General features: G+C 34.2%; 1 protein-coding gene across 3 annotated transcripts in view; it reads left to right on the top strand.

The window, feature by feature from the left end:
* The window catches only part of LOC111869968 (probable G-protein coupled receptor CG31760), a 245,382-nt gene that overhangs the window by 190,960 nt on the left and 31,336 nt on the right, over positions 1-23,086 (top strand). The window contains exon 14 of one of the 3 annotated variants that reach the window (XM_023861873.2): positions 1,264-2,965. The exons of the other annotated variants lie outside the window; for them this stretch is intronic. Within the exon in view, the coding sequence (XP_023717641.1) occupies positions 1,264-1,500 (237 nt within the window). The 3' untranslated portion in view covers positions 1,501-2,965. Of the gene's footprint in view, positions 1-1,263; positions 2,966-23,086 lie in introns of those variants that run through there. 3 annotated transcript variants of the gene reach the window in all.

The following is a 23,086-nucleotide window of genomic DNA, read 5'->3' as shown; positions in this document are numbered from 1 at the left end:
CCATTAGCAAAATTGTATTTAATTTTTAAAATTATCTTTATTTTATTTTCTTGATATATAAAGTTATCGTGTCTCTAATTAAGAACATTCTTTTGGTAAGACACTAATTGTTCTAAAAAATAAATTAGTTGGGAATAAGAACTGTAAGTATAAATTGGAATGGGTTAGTAATGCGTTTGTATATGTGGATGATCTTTCCTTGCTTATAACTTGCATGCTGCTAGCATGAATACATGTCACGTTCAGTCCTGTAAGTGTGTTCATTAATTAAAAAAAGTTTGTATAGTAGTCCTGAAAATTACATAACTGAAACATAAGGACATCCACAGGTACTTCCCTCCACTATGCACAAGATTCAAATTTTTAAGTTTATATTGTATAACAGTTCAATGAAAGAGACTGTAAGTAATTTAAAAATTAACTAGATCTTCTTACCACTCTATATAAACTGTACTTGCAGTTATATTTAATAAATCGTTTTCAAGATTGCAAATCATATGAAAGATTTTTGTAATTACTTGTAAAGCAAGTTTCATTCATAGGAAAAATTACTTACCAGCTTCTCCATGACAATATAGTATCTCCATTACATTTGATTTTTCTCTGAGGATGCCCATGTGATCTCTCAGTTCTCGTTACTAATTTCAGTCTTGGTCTGGGTTCATCTCATTTCTCATTGCAGTTAATATTTCCAGTCGGTAAATTTGAATTTGTTGCAATTCTGTTGCAACTTAAGTATTGCCTTAAATAGTACTGAAAGCTAATGCTGATATGCATAACATAACACACTGAAATGAAAATATAAACAGGTGCACTAACAAGTTAGATTTTAGATTCTCATGGCAGTGACTATGAAGAGTATAGTCTTCTATGTTGTAACACAATGTGATTTGGAAAAACCCAACACTTTGGAGCAAAATACCACCTCCATCAATGAGGCTCAATTTGCTACCTGCTTTGCTTGTTTCTTGCATGATTTATTCTTTGACCCTGAAGATGGAGGTGCTATGCTGCTTTGANCTTGATTGTACGCACTGTATAAGGCTGTCTGGAAACTATGCGATGTTATAACCCAGAGGACCATACTTTCATGTTCACTAATAATTTAGTATCCAAGAGAACAGAGAATAGCATAATTTAAAGACAATGTATGTACATTTTAGAAACTTGTCACTTGATCAGGACTCAAGACTGAAGCTTAGTAACGCCACAAGTCACATTTAATAGAGCAATTGGTCGGAACATACAACTCATTTGTCACAGGAGGAAATTCAGAAGTTAGCAGCACAGATAGAATTCATGAAGATAGTTCATATGGAGATGAACAACAGACACCTGAAGCCAAAGCCTGGTGGCTATTTTAATGCTGCCAACACAGCAGTAACTCTTCAAAGTCCTGTAGGGAAGACAACATCCAGTTTCCTTGTTGGGAAGAATATGGCTGTAGGAGAAGAGAGCTGCATCATTTCTCCAGCAGAAGGAGCCAGTGAGCGAGTCTGACTAGTGGTCAATAGTGAAGAAGTGTGGTTGTGACAAGGGACTGGCATGTCTTCATTGCTGTTGTTGTTGTCGTCGCCCCATGAGAAATTAAAGCCCTCCCCTGCTGTTTGTGGATCTGTCACTGCTCCCGCATTGTACAACTTTGCTGCTGTCATTCCTGGATGTTAATACTTGAATATAAATAGCCTTTGAAAATTTCTCTTCTGAAACTCTTTGCAGATGATATTCTTTTGGAAGGAGTAAATGTCTTGGCTTATAAAGGAATACCGTAGCCCTTCTAATCCAGTACACTGGCTGATCGTTAATTCATGTGTTTTGAGTAATTTTGGCCGCTTTTGTAAAAAGTACTGATGTGAGTGTTGATAATCAGGGCTGCTGTGATCCCATTTCCTTAGCAAACGGTCATGATACACTTTGTCCAGTAGGTGTGAACCTCTGCATGCAGTGCCAAATTATGCAGTTGCCTGTATGAATAGAAGGTGTGCTTAATGTATGTGATTTTAAGACAGTGGTGCCTAGTCACATAAACACAAAGATAATCCAATTATAATAAGAAAGCAGACATAACATATTCAAAATTAGATAACTAGCACATTGTATTAAAGCATTAGAATATATGAACATATATAGAGAAGATCGCAGGCTTAAACAGTGTTGAGATCTCACTTCACAGATTATTGTGGGAAATGTTTTACAAATTATCACTTTCGGTTTGATTATTTCTTAGATTTTCAGCATATTTGAAAATGCATTACATTGTATGTACCATGTATCTGGCTAGTGTAATGGACTAACAAGTACATGAGGTGGAAAGCAAAGATATCAATCTATGCCTTTCTTCAAGAAAATAAAAATGTATGCTGAAATTAGGTTATATTCTTTTATGATATAACAGATTTCCTTTAAGTACTATGTAAGTAGTTAATTTTAACAGTTTTCTTATTTCAGATTTTTTAATAATGTTTTACTTCAACCTTAAGTTTCAAATGCAGCCCTGGCTATTGAATACATCCAGTCACACAGAAAGTAAAAGTTAGCACAATGTGTGACAAAGAATAAGGGGAAACAGATGCAGCAGGCAGGAATTCCACGCCCACTCATGATAAATGCAGCAGCTGGCTGAATCGTACAACCACAACTCTTCACTATTGCTGAACATAAAAAATCAATTTCATGTAACTGAAGAACCAGAATGTCTTTGTAATTATGCTGCATAATATATGAGTTTTCTAGTCAGTCATGACAAGGTTAATATTGTGTTAGTATTTAATTTTTTGTTAGTATTTTCCTTGTGAATTATTAATTCAAAATTGTGAAAGCATTATACATTGACATAATGACAGTTCATATGTGAATTAATGAACTGGAATTAAACATGGAACTGTTAATATTAATTTTTATTGCAGTTTTTGCTTGTCTTACATGTGGTGATATTATGGTATGAATCAAGTTTGCAAAAAAAAAATACAATTCCAAGTGATTTGTAAGGTAGTTCTGGAACCAAATAATTTGCTTCTATGCAGTACATTAATTGTAATATTTCACATTGCATAAGACTGTCTTGCCTATGTCAATATATTGTGCCATATCAGTTGTAGTAGGCTTTGTTGAATGTCTAGTCTTAAGTTAATTTAATAGACTCTTAAGGCTTATAATGTTAGTACATTGAACAGAGGCACTGTTTGCACTTTATTATGAAATCTGTCATTTTGCTTTTGAGCTATATGCTAGAGCATTTTTCCTAATAACCACAATTCATTAGCATTCACTAAAGATTTAAACAGTGCAAACAACGAATGCTCACAAATCCATAATATATATGTGAGACAGACTTATGTATTCGTATTGTTTTTATTTTCTATGAACAACTTAATCATTGCAGATTACTATGCTCTGGATTATACTCCCATTTTAAGGTTAAATTTTAACATGATGTACAGAATTTGGAGTAAATGTGATGCTGGAAAATACATTGAATTAGTTGCTGTATCTAACATCCCTACATGATTCATTATCTAGGCAGTGGATGCTAGAAGGTGGAACAGAATATCAAGAAGATCTTAGTTTCTGGAGGAGAACATTTATATGTTCTTGAAGAAAAGCCAAAGAGTTGGTGCTTAAGTCTCTGAAAGAATTCTTTCATATATTTTCTTTGTTGCTTATAAATGTAGAAAATATCTGTACTTTGTTTCAGCTGTAGTGATATATGTTATATTTTATATGAGAGGGACAAAATGTTTGTTGTCCTAAAAAAAATGAAATATTCACCTGAGAAAAACGTCAATAATGAAAGAAAACTACTGTGTCAATAGCATGGATTTAATGTCCAGTGTATTACCTTTACTGTTTGCAACCTGTTGTGTATCATGATTTGTGATATTCTGGCTAACACAACAATAAAATAAACCAACTGAATTGTTTACATTGGTTTTATTTAATAACTGCTCCACATTTAGGACCTTTTTCAGGCAGTTTTATTAAATATGTCTCATGTTATTGAAATATCATAATATGGATCAATACGAGCACTAATCCTTATCATCATATGATATATGTGAGTATTATGAAGTTGTAAAAATATTTCTAATTTAAAAAATTTTTAAATTCTCTAATCATTATGAGGTAAAATTCTATGTTATTTTATTGTACTCATACATCGTAGGTGATTTATTATGATCTGAGGTTTGCTGTTGTGTTATATGTTTCTGGAGCTATTCACATATAATATTATTAGTTTTTAGTATTTATGTGTGTTTCCTCTTGTCTTCCTGAATATGACATGAGACATATTTAATGAAACTGCCTGAAGATGGACCAAAATGTGGGCTGAAACATGCAGGAGTTGTTAAATAAAACCAATGTAAACAATTCAGTTGGTTTATTTTATTATTGTATTGATGGCCAGAATACCACAAATCCAGTATATTATTACTGTAATGATGAATGATTTCCTACTGGTGACTCCAAAACTGAGGGGTGGTTAATAAGGATATTAAATAGGCATACTTTAATTCCATAAATTGCATTTGTATGAATTGTATTGTGACATTGTTTGAAGCTTAGGTAAAATGTACATCCCTCAGTTGTAAAACTTGTGGAGCCATAACCGTTGAGCTAGTTGGAACTAATAACAATTAAGTGTAAGAAGAAACTGAGTCTTCATATCTGTCAAGTTGTTATGAACCACAGAGCCTGTTGTATTATTATCCTGACTGTAGAGCCCACTCACTGCAAAATGGCCAGGACATCAGAAATTGCCACACAGGGAGACTGCAAGAGTGCCTCCCTCACCATACTTCTTCATCACTGCCACTTCTCCCCTCTTCCCTCCCTCAAACGTTTTGCCTCACTACCTATAATGTTGCATTCTGGAACTTATTCTGTTACATTTAAAACACTTCTAAAGCCTTTGTTAGCAGAAATAGATTTGAAGTGCAGTTTTGAGATTTTAGTAAATATTGCATCATCAGTTCTTCTGGCCATTATGCAGCATTTGGGCTATAGTTCTCTGTTTTATGTGCGTGGTTTAAATGCCACTGTGATTACTGTCAATGTGAAACCAATAAGAGAACAAAGTGATGCTGTACTTAATATAGTATAGTGGCCTTACATTTTGGAGCTTCATATTTAATTTTCATTAACGATAATGCAAGAAATTACTTGCATCTTCTGGCTATACAATAATATTAAATGAAACTGAAAAGATTACAATGTTAGAAAAAGATATTTTGAAACAAAAGTAATGGTGTTTATGCAGTTCATTTATATTCAGATGGCGATATTATTATTTATTTATTACAGTATTTTGTTGTTTCAAGTTTCGTTCAGTTTCTCCACAGCCATTTGATGTAAAAATAAATGTTGCCAGTATATTAATACTCAAACATTACAATACAATACAGTCGTCATCTTTATTATGGGTTACAATTTATAACCTTTTTCCATAACATTCTGACACATCTCTGTTCTCTGTTATTAATATTCAGAAATCCTTAATTTCACAAATGTAAATTTTTTTTCCCACTTTCTTTGGCTCACTATAGAATCTTGTTCTTGTGTGTGTATGTTTATTTGTAATGTATCCAGCTCCATACATTTGTTATGTACATGTGTAAGGTGTTGAAAAATAACCCCAGCTTCTAGTATGTCACAGTGTGCTACTAGCAAGCCAATTTAATGAGATTAAGCATTATTGTCATTCCAAGTTAATTACTGGCGTCAGTGTTTCTTCTCCTTTCCCATCCATCATAACTAGAAATTATGTAACTGAATGAGTGTGTCAGTTTTCATGACAAGTTAGCTCTATTATTTTCTTGTCCAGTAAGGAATGCAATCTAAGAAAGGCAGTTTATTTTGGAAGAAATTGCAGATACATTTTGTTGATGAAAAACTGTGCAGTAGGTTTCATAACTGATTGAAATGACAGTCTCAGGGCTAGAGTTTTGTAAAAGGTACTATATCTAATATATAGCAGCAATTCTTATCCACTTGTGGTAACCAATGACTGTTCATTGATTAGTTGAAATAAATTTTATGTATTATTATAAAGATGGTATATACACTTAAATTTCACATTTATTCATAGACCAGCATTCTTATTCATTTTTATCAGATTTATGATTTTTTATTTATTTTGTAACTACAATTTGTTGTTACTTTGGTTTTAACCTTTACAAGCTAACTGCGTTCATTCACCCTCACATGTTGAGGCTGATCAGTAATAAATGCATTTCAGTACACTCTACCTTCCAGACTGCAGTGCTTTTGGAATAAAAAATTGTTTCAGTAAGTTCATTTATCAGTGTAAATCTTGTTCATTTAAGTTTTAAAAATACTCTGATTATGCCTGTGTTATATGCTTATTTGTAAAATAACTGTCTTTTATTCATGCATACACATTTCTTATTAGAATTATGATAAATCTTGTACATTTTTTCCCTATTATATGATTGGTAATATGTCCACATTTAGGGCCAACAAGATTAAGGATGAAAAAAATCAGTCTTCTGGGATGTGGCGCTGTGTAGATATTCTGTTAACTGACATTTCAGGGTAACATACCATCTCCATCTTCAGGGTAGAAGAAAAAAGAAAAAATCAGTAAGCAAAGAACCAGCATGAGAAGGTGCTGTTACCTAATAGCATATGCTCACGCTGGTTCTTTGCTTATGGATTTTCTTCTTTTTTCTTCTACCATGAAGATGGAGGCGCTATGTTCCTCCGAAACGTAGGTTAACATAATATCTACACGGCGCCACATCCCAGAAGACTGCTTTCTTTATAGTCGCCGCCATGAAAACCTCAAATCTTACAAAACTAAGGATGCTACACATAAGTTTGCAAAGGGCTGCCTATTCACATGGAACACAGAATGTAAATTCAAAATTAATTTTTGTTACTCACCCCCCATAAAACTAAAATCCAACATGGTAATCAGTGGTTAACTAACTTATTTCTTTATTGCACAGTTACATAAAACTTATCATGCAATTTCAAGGTCCTGTCTGCTGGACAACATTTGGATTTAGTTGAAAATTTATTGAAAGAAAGAAACATGAAATATTGTGGAAAATCTATCCTTTAGGCATATCAATAAGCGAACAACAGAGTAAATTTAATTCACCATGGCATGCATAATGAGGCACTATACTACAAGCTGGAAGGTTGCGGGTTCAAGTCCCGATGAGGTCATTAGGTTTTTTTTCAATTAACCCAATCCTTCGAGCCACACAATGGCCCTGGGGTCGACTCAGCCTCTAACAGAAATGAGTACCAGGAATTAATTAAATAATTTTCCTGAGAAGTAAAGCGCAGCATGTGAGTAAGGCTGACAACCTTACCACTATCTTTGAGCCGATTGTCTAGATAATGTGGGATCCTCAACGTCTAACAATCCTATGGGCCTTCACGGCCTGTTACAGGGATATCTTTACTTTTTTTACTCGTTCGATACTATTGTCTAAAGAATATTAAAATGTGTTTCATTAGTCAACCAACTGCCCAGGTTCATGCAATGCCCACATATTTTATCCCTCTTCATATACAATTGAATCACTTTAATGAACAGCCAGGTAACTCTTTCATGTAAGCATATTAAAGAAACATACATCATTCATTATGTGCAGGGTAATTTCAGTATGGTTGTTTCAATCTCATTACACACCATAAAATAAACAAAATGAAAAGTAGACATCGCAGAGAGGAATAGAAAGAAATGGAAGTAATTTATGGTACATTATTAACTTTGTGCAAGCTAAGAATCACACATACACACATATATATAGTCTTGTATAAAGGTCATACATATATATAGGCCCTTTATACATTACTAAATTATCAAACTGTTTGGTTTATTACTTGGTGCTTTAATTCAACTATTCAGGATCCACATGGCTCTATCTCAAGACTGAAGGGTACAAAATACACAACTATAATTCAATATGCACAAATAAAATTTCACCACTATACAATTTTAAATGCTGATAGAGCCATCAATGGATAAATATAAAGATATAAATAAAATTAAGAATCAGTTGGAAGACTTGTCAATGAATAATTAGTTTTCCCTTCTAAGTTTAAATCTCAGGTTATGAGAGTCCATTAATATTCACCTCATAAACTTTATGTTTGATTAGTTGATATTTAAACTGTTTTATCATTTTTTGTGTCATATGCTACATAGATTATGTAGATTTTCTTTATAGATTATTTTCGTATATATTGAAAATGACAAGGAACATTTAATTTCATATTTTGTTCTACTGCACTGAGTTACATAATGAGATCACATAATCTTGTGCATGGCTTTATCCAGGTGAGATTCCCAGTGTCACTTAGTTAGAAACAGTACCGGTGTATATGAAACAAACTAGTCAATGATTTACATTTGGTTTTACAAAATAATTAGAATTCTAATATTCAGAAATGTGTTCACTTCTCCAGCATTTTATTTAAGATATATGTAATAGATTGGAGCAGCTGCTTTGCATTCCTATGTCTTCTTTTTTATCATTTGTTTCACTCATGGATGTATGGTGTGCATATTCTGAACAGAGAGTAAAATGCAAATGTTAGGCCACAGGCAGCAACAACAAAACAAACTCCATGATTTTAGTCCGCAAGTGAATTATACTGATCGAGCGACCGCCACTTGTCGGCGAAGTTTAGTGCCAACTTTTGCAGATAGAGTGTCATGTGGTCAGTGCAACGAATCCCCACGGCCCTTAATTTCGGTTTTCTAGACCGGAGCTGCTATTTCCTAGAAATAGCTCCTCAATTATCATCACGAGGCTGAGTGGACGCCGTTCCAGACCCACTACTTCTCAGAAAAAAATCTGGTAGCTCCGGGAATCGAACCCGGACCTCTATATCTATAGGCAGGAATGCTGACCACTAGACCACAGATATGGTCTCACAGGCAGCAACATGAACTAATGTCAATATATACTGTATGTAAATATATCACACCATTTAAAATTAATGTTAATTAAGAGAAACACAGATTAAGGTCATAGCTCATGCTGGTTTAGTAGCAATTCAGAAATGTACATTCTTTGGATAAAGAAACTGTAATTTTAAAGTTACAGTGTCATAGAAAAATAAGTTTGAAAATTTTCCAAGTACTTAAATAAAGATATATGACAGAAACAGAAACTTAACGTTGCTAAATAAAAACATACCTATAAATGAATTTAATGGAATCTGAATCTATTTCTGATTGCTGCTAACAAATAATAGAAGTCTCTTTAAGTAAATTAGTCTTTATTAAAAATATATTATAAGACAAATTGTACTCCTGTTCTCTCATAAGAATTCTATAATCACATAATATAAGATTTATGTGTGTTATTTGAAAGGACACAGGACTGAGAAGTGTGGGAAAAGCCCCACAAACAATACTGAGCCCCAAACTGAAACCTAAACCAAGATGAAAGAGTTTCAATTGCTTTTCCCACTTCTACAGTACTCCATTACATGAACTTTAGATTAATGCAAGAATTATAAATTATGCCGTTCCTCACAGATTAAGGAATATTATAAATAAACAGTTTAAATTAGTTCAAAGTAATATATCATTATAGAAGTACAATATTCAAGCACAACAACTGAAAATAGCATAAAAATATTTATCATCTACTAAATTAATTATTCTCTTCAAACAGTTATGGCGTTCTCCACAGCTAGTTTCTGATAAAGTTTCGGTGCAATATAGCTAACCTCAGGTTTTGTTCTTATCCAGTAAAATTCCTGCATCATAATATTGTCATACATTATTACATATCAGGATACTGGTTAAGCAGTCTTCTTTAACTGATATGTTATAGATATTCCAGTTTGGCTATTCTTGCACCACCAGATCATGAAAACTGGAAAAATATAAAAATTCCTTCTCTTCTGTATTCATTATTAACTCTCATTATTTGCTTGTAATTAGTGTAGCTGATACACCACAGCATTTCTTAACTTCATACACCAGGCTAGGGAATGAGGTGAATTCACCCTTCAACCAGAGTTCTCAAACTGCACTTTTTGTTTGCACAACTGTAAAGATATTGTTCTGTCATTACTGATAGGTTATACAATTGTGTTTCCATATGACCCGACCTTTAGACCAGGATTTGCCTCAAATAATTAGTATGCTTTTTCTACAAATTTGTATTTAAATGTTACAACTTTTCAATAATATTTAATGTAACCATCACTTGTAATAGAATGTATTTCATTATGGAATGTTTGTTGGTAATGATTCCAGTTCGTTTTCTCACCCCTTAGCTAACAGGGTTCACAGGTACATGATGAACTTGCAGAATCGTTTTTATGACACTCTGCAGAATGTAAAATGTATTCTTTTTTCATTTACAAACAATATTTTATCCACAAATGTTATCCAAACATGTAGCACAGAATTGCTGCTTGAATGATTAATACCGTTAAACTGAAGACAACTGTGTAAGTGTCTGTTAATGTTACTTGTACATAGCAAACATAGATTCGAATCAAGTGTTATTCCTGGTCATATAAAGAAATTTGGAACAAGAAGCGTAGCATTAAATATTCCCTGAAGATTTTGTAATTAAAGGAACTAATGAACCCAAAATTGTATTAATGAATACAAATACTTTAATGTGGTGCAAGATATTAAATCTTTCAGTCAGAGCAAAACATCTGAATGTGAGATTGACTGACCCCTGTTGTAAGTCTCAATTGGAAGGGGGGCCTGGAACAAATTGTGTAAACTGGAATTATTGTATTTCCTACTGGTTAGTTGGACTAAAATAATTCATAATTGTTTTAAGAAAATATAAATGGAGAATACAACAAACTTCAGTATATTTTTTATTTATGCACTGCCATAAATATAAGTACTATGTTTGTGTACAAATTACTTTCTGACCTGGGGGGATAGCACTGTTTCCAGTTCTTGCATGATGCCTATTCTAACTTGTACTTTGTGTGCTGATAGGTGTTGTACTGCAATTAACATTGATGAAACACAAGCTTATTCAGTAGTTAGAATGACAATGTATGTAGTGCTGAATTCTTATAATGAACATAATCTATGGTAATACAAGTTGTATGGGAGCTAGAATAGGTAGCTCTTATTTGTGAATTTAATATAATGTAGCTGATGTTGACTCTTTCTTCTTGTGCTTCAAGGAAAGACTCAATATATACATATTGCTGCTTGTGGACTGTATATGAACATTCTACCTTTGAAACAGGTTCTGTTGTAATGTTCGCTTTAATGGCAGGAGTTAAAAGTTAATTTTAAATATGACAAAGTCAGTCAATACGGTTGCCTCTAAACCAGATGCTGAAAGGAAATATGTTAGTCAAAATTGGTTCTTCAAAATTGTTTTTATATAATTCCGCACATCCTGATTTAACTGGTAGCAATGACAATGATGAGGTGCTAGAGAAATGCAGGACTTGCTAATATTCTCATAATTATCTGTGTTTTAACTTACATCTTCTCATAACTGTTAATTTGTAAAGTAGGACATTAAATGTGGCATATATTATCTATAGCCAGGAATATTCTTGGAATTTTCTTGGGGGTAAAGGGCGGCCGGCATGTAAGGCTGACAACCTTGCCACCATCTATGAGCCGATTCTCTAGAAAATGTGGGAACCTCAACATCTCACAAAACCTGTTAGCCTCCACAGCCTGTTACAGGGATACCTTTACTTTTGCTATTTATGTTAATTTAGACTCTTACATCATGGGTGAAGACACTGGTTCTTTCCTGACATTGTGACAAACCAAATTAATTCAAAATGTAACCACATTTTTAAAAGTATGTATGCTCTCTGATTAGAAAGTTAATTCCAATAAAGAGTATGATTATGTTTCTTTTATATTTATATTTTCTGTTTATACATTTTACTTAAATCTCATTTTAGTCTCTATAATCCAACTCGTAGTTTTATATCCCTCTCTAATTTGTCAGAACTCTTATAAAAATAGATGAGTAGGATTAAACCTGATTAGATATCTGCTTAAAAATTTCTCTTTCAATATTTAAATTATGTGTAGAATGATTGTCTCACCTTGGATATTTTGTTTCTGTCTATGTATCTGCCCCAGAGTTTTCTATCAAAAATAAGGTTATTTGCAATGATGTTTCTGTTGCACAGTGCATGAAGTGCAATCCAAAACCCCATATGCATTATTTAGCATTACTGGGCGAAAAATTACTAGAGGAAACGGCAAAAAATTCCATATGATACTGAAATTTGAGAATGGAACTGTCCAGTCAAATTACAGTTCAGTGCGAATCTATCATGTTAAGTGTAACACATAAAACTTATTGTAAATAATCATCCATGTGTTAGTAAGGACATCATTTTGTCATTCCCAAAGTACATAAAAAAAATCTACACATCTTTCAATAAAACTCATTGGCAAGAGTTTATTTAGGTTTTAAAAATATATTCTTAGTAGAACATCAGGATCATCTACAACAGTGCTTCATCATGACCACAGATTTTCTAAGCTCCCCTAGTGTTTTCTTCTCCCTGGAAAATTCCCTTAAAATTTATAAGTGATTGTTACCATAAACTATTCAATTTTATCTTTTAAATTTAATATGTATGTATTATTTTGTCTCTCTGGGTCGAAATATGTTGAGAGTGAAAAACTTATGATAGTTTTTTAGACAGTACACATAATTATTTGTGTGAATGAAAATCCCTCTCCAATTTACTTGAAATATTTTAAAAGTTATTTCACTGAAATTTAATTTTACAGTATATAAGGTTAAGATTATCAGTAATTATATTTTATTTGGTAACTTCTCAATCAAATGTAATGGAAATTTGTTACATCAGTCTGTCAAAATACTGAAAATTCTTAGTAGGTTATTTGTTCTAAAAATTCTATCAAGAATGTGCAGAAGCATGAACATAATTTTAAAATTACATCAGTGGAAAGAAGTTAGCTCAAGAGTATTGCAGTATCATATATAGTTACGGTTAGTTACTGTGTACATACCAGTTGAAAAGTTAACAGAAATTAACATGATAGACTAATCGCTGATGCACTACACAGTAAATAGTCTTGCTGCTTAAGCATATTTTGTATGTTAAGTTTAAATCAGATCTTTGTCAAATATATTTGAAATTTTACTTACAACCAGATTCAAGATTGAAACTTCTTTATCTGAAAAAATAAGTATACAATGTAATACATAAATACGGCCTTGAAGCCGAAACAAAATAGGGGACACAGGTGCAAAAGTGGTCGGTAATTGTCCTTGTATTTATATTAGGCTACATAACTCTGAGTTTAACATTGCACGTAATTTTTTTTAATTCTCTGTTTATTGATTCATACGTATCTGCTGAATGTAACATGTAGCTTCCAAATACAAGAATTCAATCTTAAGTCTGATGCTCTAAAATAGATTGTTGTTACTTATTCTTGAATGTAAATTTATATTGGTATGTGATAAAAGTTGCTGCAATCTGTTGTACAAGAGTTTTCATCCCTAATGATAGAAAAGCAATCTGAATGGTACAAGAAATTTGTTAATCCTAAGAATAAATAATTGCTACTTCAGTATCAGCCAAAATGTAACTGCAATTTTAAATATAAAATAATAAGCAAGTGTAAGTGGATGCTTAATTAACGTAAGATATACTGATTATAGCAAAATTTTGAAATCAATATTCAAAGCTACAGCATGTGTTGAAAGACTCTTCAGGGCCCCATATATTTTGATATACAGAGAGAATTTTTACTTTGTTGACCAGTTCCATGACCCTACCCTTCACAGTGACCGGGGCACTGCTTCCTGCAAGGCGCCTATAGATGTTGCCAATGAATCAGCACGCCTGATCGCTGATAACGTTCAGAATGAAGCAGTTACAATTCACAGATCACCGGAGGTGTTGAAAATTGTTGAAAATTGAAAAATGTTGCCAACATTTTCTAGCAGATCTGTTTTCACTTTGGTGTCACACAGATTTATATTTTGCTCTAAAGTATACTGCACCATGACGTACCAAAATGCTCACCTGCTGTAACTGAGTAGAAATGGCTAATGGATTAATAACTGCTGCCTACTGCTAACAAATCATGAGCAAACTCCCACACATGAACTGCACTTCTCTCAGGAAAAAACAGTGAGGCCAAGCGATTCACAAGTGAATTACTTCTCTTCGTTCCAAACATTATTGACCATCAGGTATGCTAATTCATTGGCAAAATTAATATGCACCTCGCAGCAAGCAGCACACTCTTAGCCCTGAAGCGCAGAGCCGTGAACCAGTCAACCAAGTCAAAAAAAGGCTCTCTGTAGATGGTAATACATGTATCATATTTCATATTGAAGCATGTGTGGTGATGTTTCAGTGTCAGGTATTTGTGTTTAATCTATACCAAGAAGATTACACCAAAACACATATTAACATATGTGTGCTTGTCTGAGATGTAAATCTCATGAAACATATCATGATGCATGGTGTTGCCATTTATATCAACATGTACTGGGCTTATGTATGTAAGATCCTGAACCTCGCAAGTTGCCTACATAAATATTTTGTTTATTCCTTTTTTGCTGTAAATGTCCCTGTTGTCAGTAAAAGAAGCAGTTTACTCTGTGTACCTAGACAAATTTTAAAAGACAAGAAAAAATCATTGTGTTAGAATAATCGAAACCCAAATTGCCAGATTGCTTAAAAAAGCATTGATTAGCAAGGTGCATATGCACATAAGTGGTCAATATATATGTGAATGCATCATGAAATGGAATATGGAGTACAAGAATTTAAAGACATTAGCTGCATGGATCAAGTTAGTGACAGTGTGAAACCTTCCAAGAGACACTGAATGACAAATTGAGATAACTGTTAGTCTTAGAATGCTATCAATGCTGTTTCATCAAAACACTTGAAGTGGACAGAGAGATTTTGGAGGCAAAGCAGACAATAACAGAATGTGAAACAATTACATTACTGCTAGAATGTCACTATCAGGTGAATGTCTTCTGCCAAGAAAATATTAAAAACAATATATTAATTAACTGCAGACACATATTTGAAACCATTTTGATAAATAAAGCAGGGAAAAGGAGTAATTATTGGATAGGTGACAAAAAAGTATATATTTATTTATTTAATTATTAAGTATTTAAATATGATATGTTATACTAGATATTATATGTTTATCATGAGCATTTAATAAATAAAGGAATACTCAGTGAAAGTTGTGTCCACCGTTGTATCAATACTGTAATGTATTGTATTAGACTGGATATTGAGATTGCTTTCATATTCATTCCAGGTCTGTGTCAACATACACCCTTTCTTTGCAGATATATATTTGATTTGATTTATTATTACCTCAAGCATTCCATACAGGCAAGACAGTCACCACAGATACAGAAGCAGTCCATTTATATATATACTAAAATAAGATATAAAATGAAAAGTAAACTATAACAAATAGATAAAATATTATGATAAAAGCAGCTGTAACTCACAACTTTGTCAACATACATACAACAAATGAACAATTTTTGAGTCACAACAATGATGTACAGATACAAAATATGCCCATAAGTACATATTATCACATTTACATCAATATGAATTTCATTCAGAATAAACCTTAACTATAGATTTATAGACCATTCCAGGTATTCATCTATTGAATAGAAAGATTCCCTTAAAGGAAATTTTTAGTGACTAATCTAAATTTCTTAACATCAGTTGATAATTTTCATATGTTCCATGGTAAATGATTAAATATTACAATACCCATATAATACACACCCTTTTTGTACTTGGTCAGCTTTACAGATGGTAAGTGTAAGTTGCAATTCTGTCGTGTATTTATAGTATACATTTCAGTATTAATCACAAATAGATGCATATTTTTCACTACGAATAGCAATAAAGAGAATATATATTGGGAACAAAAAGGCAGTATATTTAAACGTTTAAAAAATCCTTGACAAGATGCTTTAGGATTTGCATTCATAATAATTCTTATAATTCTTTTTTGAACTATAAAAATATTTTTACTGTTTACACCATTTCCCCAGAAGGCAATTCCATATGTCATAATAGAATGAACATACGCATAATATACAATTTACAATAAAAAAATAATGGTCCAAGAATCGATCCCTGCGGAACACCCACCTTAATCCGTTTCCAGTCAGAGAAACATTGTCCAGATTTTCTATCTTTTATTACCACTCTTTGGTATCTATTATTCAGGTATGAGGTAATCAATTTAAAGAATATTCCCCGTATACCATAGAAATCCAACTTGGTCAACAAAACCTCATGATTCACACTATCAAATGCCTTGGTCAGATCACAAAAATACCACCAACCAGTTTTCTATCATTCAATGCCTGCAATATATTATTAATTAAATTAAAAGTGGTAGACAAATTTTTTCTAAATCCATACTGTTCAACGGGTAAAATACTATTTAAAAGGACATGTGCATATAATCTATTGAAGATAACTTTTTAAAAAATTTTGGAAAAAGATATAAGTACGAAAATTGGTCTATAACAATCCTGGATATGACTGTATGTCTCCTGTGAAAAATACTGTTATATTATGATTTTTAAAAATCAAAATTATCCCAATATGCCCACATCACAGCATGGCTAAGAAGAGGGTCATAGGGAAGGTTGTGAAAAAGCTAGGATTTTGGAAATTGAAAGTAACAGCAGGTATAGGAAATACATGGAATGGGCTTATATGGCATACTTAACCAATTTGATCAGACAACCCAGTTCGGGCATTTCTCCCAACTGAATCCCCCATATCAACAACAAGGTTACCAACTCACAGAGAAGATCAGTATGATTTTTACAGATTCTTCATGGGTTTCTATAACGTTTTAGTCTCAGGTGTTCAGTTTTACTCCACAGATGATGCAAGCAGTAGGCACAAAATGGTTTCACAAAATTCTCCAGTTAATCCTATTCATTGATTTTTATGGACTTGGTTTGTTGGCTAGGTTTGTTGCACAAAACTTTCACCTCCACTTTCTATCTTGGTTTCAGATATGTGCATTCTTTATGACAATTTTTACTGTATATTTTCATGTGATCTCCAATTGACAGAGCCTGGTCTCAGGTTTTTATACAGCTGCAGTTATACTCACATGAGGTGTCTAGTGACCGAGGTTAGTTCTTTGTAAGGGGTCCAACAGAGTGCCTCCCCTCTCACCTGAGGAGTTTCTGAAACTTTCTGTTCTCTTGTTTCTAGAATACCAGATGATGGACAAAGTCCAAAAACCCAATAATTCTGAGTATTTTTTTTTTTAATTCTCTTAGTGGGGTGTGGAGTCCTACTGGGTCCACTCAGCACGGCAGCCACTGATTCTGAGTGTTACACCATTGTCTGGACTTTTCAGAATCCATGAGTTTTCCTATGTTTAACACCCAAATTAATAGAAAATACGAGTAACATCAATTCAAAAAAACAAATTTAAAGAGCAGCTGTTTGAAGTTTTGTACTATGTATAATTGAGGCACTATGCTACAAGCCGGAAGGTCGTGGGTTCAAGTCCCGATGAGGTCATTGGATTTTTTCAATTGACCTAATCCTTCCAGCCCCACTATGGCCCTGCCGTCGACTCAGTCTCTTAACAGAAATGAGTACCACGAATATTCTTGTAATGTTCTTGGGGGTAAAGGGCGGCCGGTGTGTAGGGCTGACAACCTTGCCACCATCTGTGAGCCGATTGTTTAGAAAATGTGGGAACCTCAACATCTCACAACCCTATTGGTCTCCACAGCCTGTTACAGGGACACTTTTACTTTTTTTTTTTTTACTTTTTATATAAATTGAGATATACTAAGGACAAAATTAATGTCTATTGCAAGAACAGCTACTATAAATGTGGCATTATTACACTATGTGAAAGGCAACTTGGACTTCCAAATAGTGCAGTAATGACCCTATTGTCCTAGGAGTGGAATGTGTTTCGACCTCAATTGTTTGTCTTTTATTACAGTTTACTCATTTGAAACATGTCCTCATGTCAACATGAGAGCACTGAATTTCTTACCACCACAGCTGAACAAATTCTAACTTCATTCAGTAAAAATGTTCTAGTACTTGGGTGCTTGTAGTTTCTGCTATAAGGACATAAACTTACAAGTTTCACAGATTACCTACAAAGTATAAAATATTTACCTCCATGTTTATAATTTTTCCCCCACAGTTGAATACTTAAAATGGTTCATTAGCTCTTTAACATCCATTCTTCATATTCACCTAATAATCTTCTTTCACATCAGAAATATTATGTTAACTTACCAACTCTATGAAGCAGAATTCTTATTAGAAACCCATAATTGCTCAATTGGTTGAGAAATTTCTTGCCTTTCATGAATCAAAAAGACTTTCACTGGTTCCTGTCTTTAAGCTACATGAATCCAGTTCACATCCTCATATCTTGTTTCTTTAGGAATACATTTAATTTTATCCTCTCATTTATGTCTAGGTCTTACAAATGGACTCATCACTTCCAGTTTTCTAAATAAATTCTGTACATTCATAGGTGAGTCAAATGAAAACTGTAAAACTGAGATAAAAATTTGAAATATCACACCATTGTCCTATAAGTTGGCAGACATGTTACCAATGCTATAAAGAGTATCCTATAGGTGGCAATATAATGCAGACAAACAGAACGCCATCACAGTGCTGGTTTGAAGATGGCTGCTCCAGTACATACATGCACAAAAGAACAACATTCTGTAATTCGTTTTTTTTTTTTTATAAATGAATGTGTGAAACCAATTTAAGTTCATCGAGGGGTGAAGGTTCAGTATGGTGATGCATGCTTGTCATAGCAGCAAGTGTACAAGTGGAGTAGGAAATTCAGAAATGGTGTGACGTCTGTGGCAGACGCTCCTCGCCCGGGTCAGGCGCACAGAGTTGTGACCCCTGAGTCTATTGCAGCAGTGACAAAGAATCGCCAAGTGTCGGTGGATGAAATAGCCGAAATTCTTAACATGAGTCATGGATCAGCACACCATGTCATTCATGATGTGCTCAAGTTTCACAAAGTGTCTGCAAGGTAGGTGCCATGGCAGCTGGCTCCAGAATTGAAACGACGATGTGTTGACACCTGTGAAGAACTTCTGCAGCACCTTGAAGCAAAAAGTGATCACCAAAACCCAAGAAGTTCTGGATGCAGCCATCTGCAGGGAAGATTATGCTGACTCTTTTTTGGGACAAAGAAGGCGTACTCTTGGAGCACACTATGCCTCGGGGGAACACTATCACCAGTGCCTCATATTCACATCTCTTGGAGAACCATCTTAAACCTGCAGTCAGATCAAAGCGTTGTGGACTTTTGACTGGAGATGTCCTCCTGCAACATGACAATGAAGAGGTACAGCAGGCAGTGCATGAGTGGTTTCGCAGACAACCACAAGAATTTTTTTCTAGAGAAATCCATACACTTTGTAAACGCTGGAGGGCCTGTATTGAATGAAATGGAGACAATGTAGAAAAATAATATAGTTTATATATATATAGTTAATATAAGATAGTACCGCTTTCATTCAATAAATTAAATTTTAAAAAAATTACAGTTTTTATTTGACTCACCTCTTCCATTCTTGGTATGTGCCATGCTCACTTCATCTTCCTTTATTTGATCTCCCTATTAATATTTTGTGAACCATAAAAGTTATGAAGCTCCTCATACAGTTTTTTTCCAGCCACCTGTTACATTGCCTAATAAAAATAAATTTCTAAGTGCTTACAATTTATACTATATATGAGAAATGAATAAGTGGAGTGCCTTACATGGAGGTTGGTTTTATTGCTCTGTCTCTAGTCTAGTCTCTGGTACTTTCAGCTACTGAACTTTAATATAAGTATTCCTGTTAATATGACTGTTTGAGATCACTTCAATTATTTTGAGCTGCTATGCATAAATGAATTGATAGGTGGAGGAAAAGAGAGTTACATGGATAAACTGATGAAAGGCTGGGAGGGTGGACTGGATGAGTGCACAGTATAACCGTTCTTCGACCACCGTTGCTGGGCGCCACCTCTTTATATCCACCATTCTCCCAGCGTTGCTGGGCACCACTTCTTTATAATCGTCGTTTACCCACTGCTGGTGAGCCACTTCTCTTTCTAACCGCCACTCACCTTCTTTACCCCTTTAGCTTGCCACACATTGATCTTCACTCATTTTCTTTGTTCTTCTTCGGTTGGGCGCCAGTAAGCTCAAATGGTGTTGGCTTACAATAATTATGGGTTTAATTAGGAAAGGGAGGTAAAGGTGATAGGTAACTAGTTCGGCTGTTGGTAAAGTTAAGATTCTTTTCAAAGCATTTGATAAGGGTCTCGCTTAGGCACTTAAATGTGGTGATCGTTTATTAGTAGCACACAGTTAATATTGTGGATACTTGTACATAAGTCTTTATATAACTTTAGTCCTGGTACACTAGAAGTTCTCAGAATAGTTTACACTTTGGCTTGTTGAATTTAGGGTTTGTTCAGAACAGCGGTGATACAAAATTTGCATCTAAACAGTTCATGAGTTGGCAGACAACTGAATTCGGCGACTGACTTCTCTGAAAACCCTGAGGTCCTCGGTCGTCAATTCCTCAGCTAAGTCACTCCCCCTTAATTCCACTGATTGGGTAATTTAAAATCTAGGAATTCACACAAATTTTGGATCTCCAGTCAGCTAGCTGTAATGTGGGTCTTTGATCCTTAAAATCCTAACATCGTTTTTGACAGCTCACTGACAGATAACCCGCTTGGCATGGGTCTCTTGCACGCCCCCTTTTAAGTTACGATGTGCTGGAACTGTCAGAGATCGTATTCTCAATGTTTGCCATTTTGTTACTCGCAGACAAGATTTCTAAGAAAAAGCCACAAGGGTGCTTCCTGTATAACAGTGAGGCTGGGAATAAGTCAATTCCTGCAAACAAGAAGGTGACTATGTCCCACTGGCTTGACTATTACCTGCTATTTGCAATTAATTCTTGTACTAAAGATTCTAATTATACCTAAAACTGGTGAGCTATAGTGGAGCGGTTACAACAGATGGATGTATAATCTCTCAAAAGGTAATAAAAATTCATCATCTGTGTAAAAGAGTATTTTTAATATTGCTTGAAATTGTTTACTGTCAGCAGATAAGCGTTTTATTTCAGAAGAATATATTGTTGTACAGCTTTATTTTTGTACAGTGGACTCCTTCCTCTTAGATATAAGATAAACTTAACATTTTCTTATACAAGATAAAACAATTCCGTCCAGTGTGACCGGTGAAGTTTTTCTTATTTCAATTCTTCATTGCCTTACATGTTTCGGTCCTTAGAGACCATCAGCAGAGTGACATCGATACAGTGTGGAAACCACTATTACAATTGGTGTTCTGAATGTTAAAATATATATACATACAATGTTGACAATACACAAATGGATATAAAATCCAAAGTTTTTACAACTACAGTGGCCGTGTTGCTATATTATTTTTTTTAACTTTTGTTATTTAAGTTAGAATTTATAAACCAAATAGATTTGTGTCCTTTCTCTTATCACCTCTCTTGAGGTTCTTTTTACAACACAGCGTGCCATGAACAACCACAGGACGACTTCAAAGAACCTTCTTCTCAAGAAAGACAGGCGGCACAAGTTCGGCCCCTGTCAAGAGAGGTGATAAGAGAGAGGACACAAATCTATTTGGTTTATAAATTCTAACTTAAATAACAAAGGTTAAAAAAATTAATATAGCAAGACAGCCGCAGTAGTTGTAAAGACTTTGGATTTTCTATCCATTTATGCATTGTCAACATTGTATGTATATGTAATAGTCATTAAGTTCGTGGAATGTGGTTTCATCGCATTATATTACAAGGTATTCATTTACACTTATACAGATCCACATTGACCCTCAAAATAGTTGCTGTTGGCCGCTATGCAAGTCAGTCAACATTGCTATAGCTGCCAAAAACATTGCTGAAACATATTGGCAGGAAATTCTCTTGTGGCAATGACCACCTCCTCGGACGACTGAAATCTACGACCACGTAGCTTTGCTCTCAAGCGGTGAAAGAGAAAGAAATCGCATGGTGCGAGATCAGGTGAGTACGGAGGGTGTGGCAAAACGGTGACCTGTTGCCTTGTCAGTTCCTCGAGGACAAGAACAGAGCGATGTGCAGGGGCGTTGTCGTGTAGCAACAGCCAATTATTTCTATGCCAAATGTTTCACTAGAGGATTTGCCTAGTTTTTGGCAGAACTTGATGTTTGCCCGTTGTTCAAACTGCCACATTTTTTATTTTCGACATTTGCATTTAACTACAGTTCACAATAGGGGTCGCAGTTCTACTTACACTGTTTGCACACAACTGCCTCTTGTGATGAGAGATGAACCGACAGGGCATCATATCGTGCCTCAATCTATCCGCTATAGTGCACTGCAACGACACTTTGCGGCCATTCCACAAACTTATTGACTGTGGTAGTATATATTTCAGCATTCAGAACACCCATTGTAAGTGGTTTCCAAACTGTATCGATGTCCCACTGATGATGGTCTCTAAGGACCGAAACACATAAGGGCATGAAGAATTGAAATAAGAAAAACGTCACCAGTCACACTGGACGGAATTATTTTATCTTTTATGATATTGTTAGCATGACAGACCAGAATGAAACAAATCAAATTAACATTTTCTTTTATCAAATATTACAAAAACAGAAGTTTCAGGTAAAGGTTATAGATTCAATAACTAACAGATACCATGTTGGAGAAGTTGTAAGTAGTCCTTTAGCTGTACATTATATTGCCATGTCACTTTCAGTATAAATCTTGTCTATCTGGACCAACTCAATCCATACACATTCTTACAGTCTATTCCATATCCTCCTTTGCTCTGTTTACACTTTCATCTTCCAAACGATTTCTTTCCATATGGTTTTCCGATTTAAATTTTATTCATAGTTCTTATCCTTCTCAGTATCCTATAGGCCCAGTGCTTTTAACTCTCTCAATTTAATCATCCAAAAATAATATTTGAAGAATGTGGAGTCCTCAGTTGGGCCACACCATAGCTCAGTCAGTTAATCACC

The sequence above is a fragment of the Cryptotermes secundus genome, unplaced genomic scaffold, assembly GCF_002891405.2.
Source record: "Cryptotermes secundus unplaced genomic scaffold, Csec_1.0 scaffold1766, whole genome shotgun sequence".
In the NCBI taxonomy this organism is placed as follows: Eukaryota; Metazoa; Arthropoda; class Insecta; order Blattodea; family Kalotermitidae; genus Cryptotermes; species Cryptotermes secundus.
This window is presented reverse-complemented; position numbering and strand designations above follow the sequence as displayed.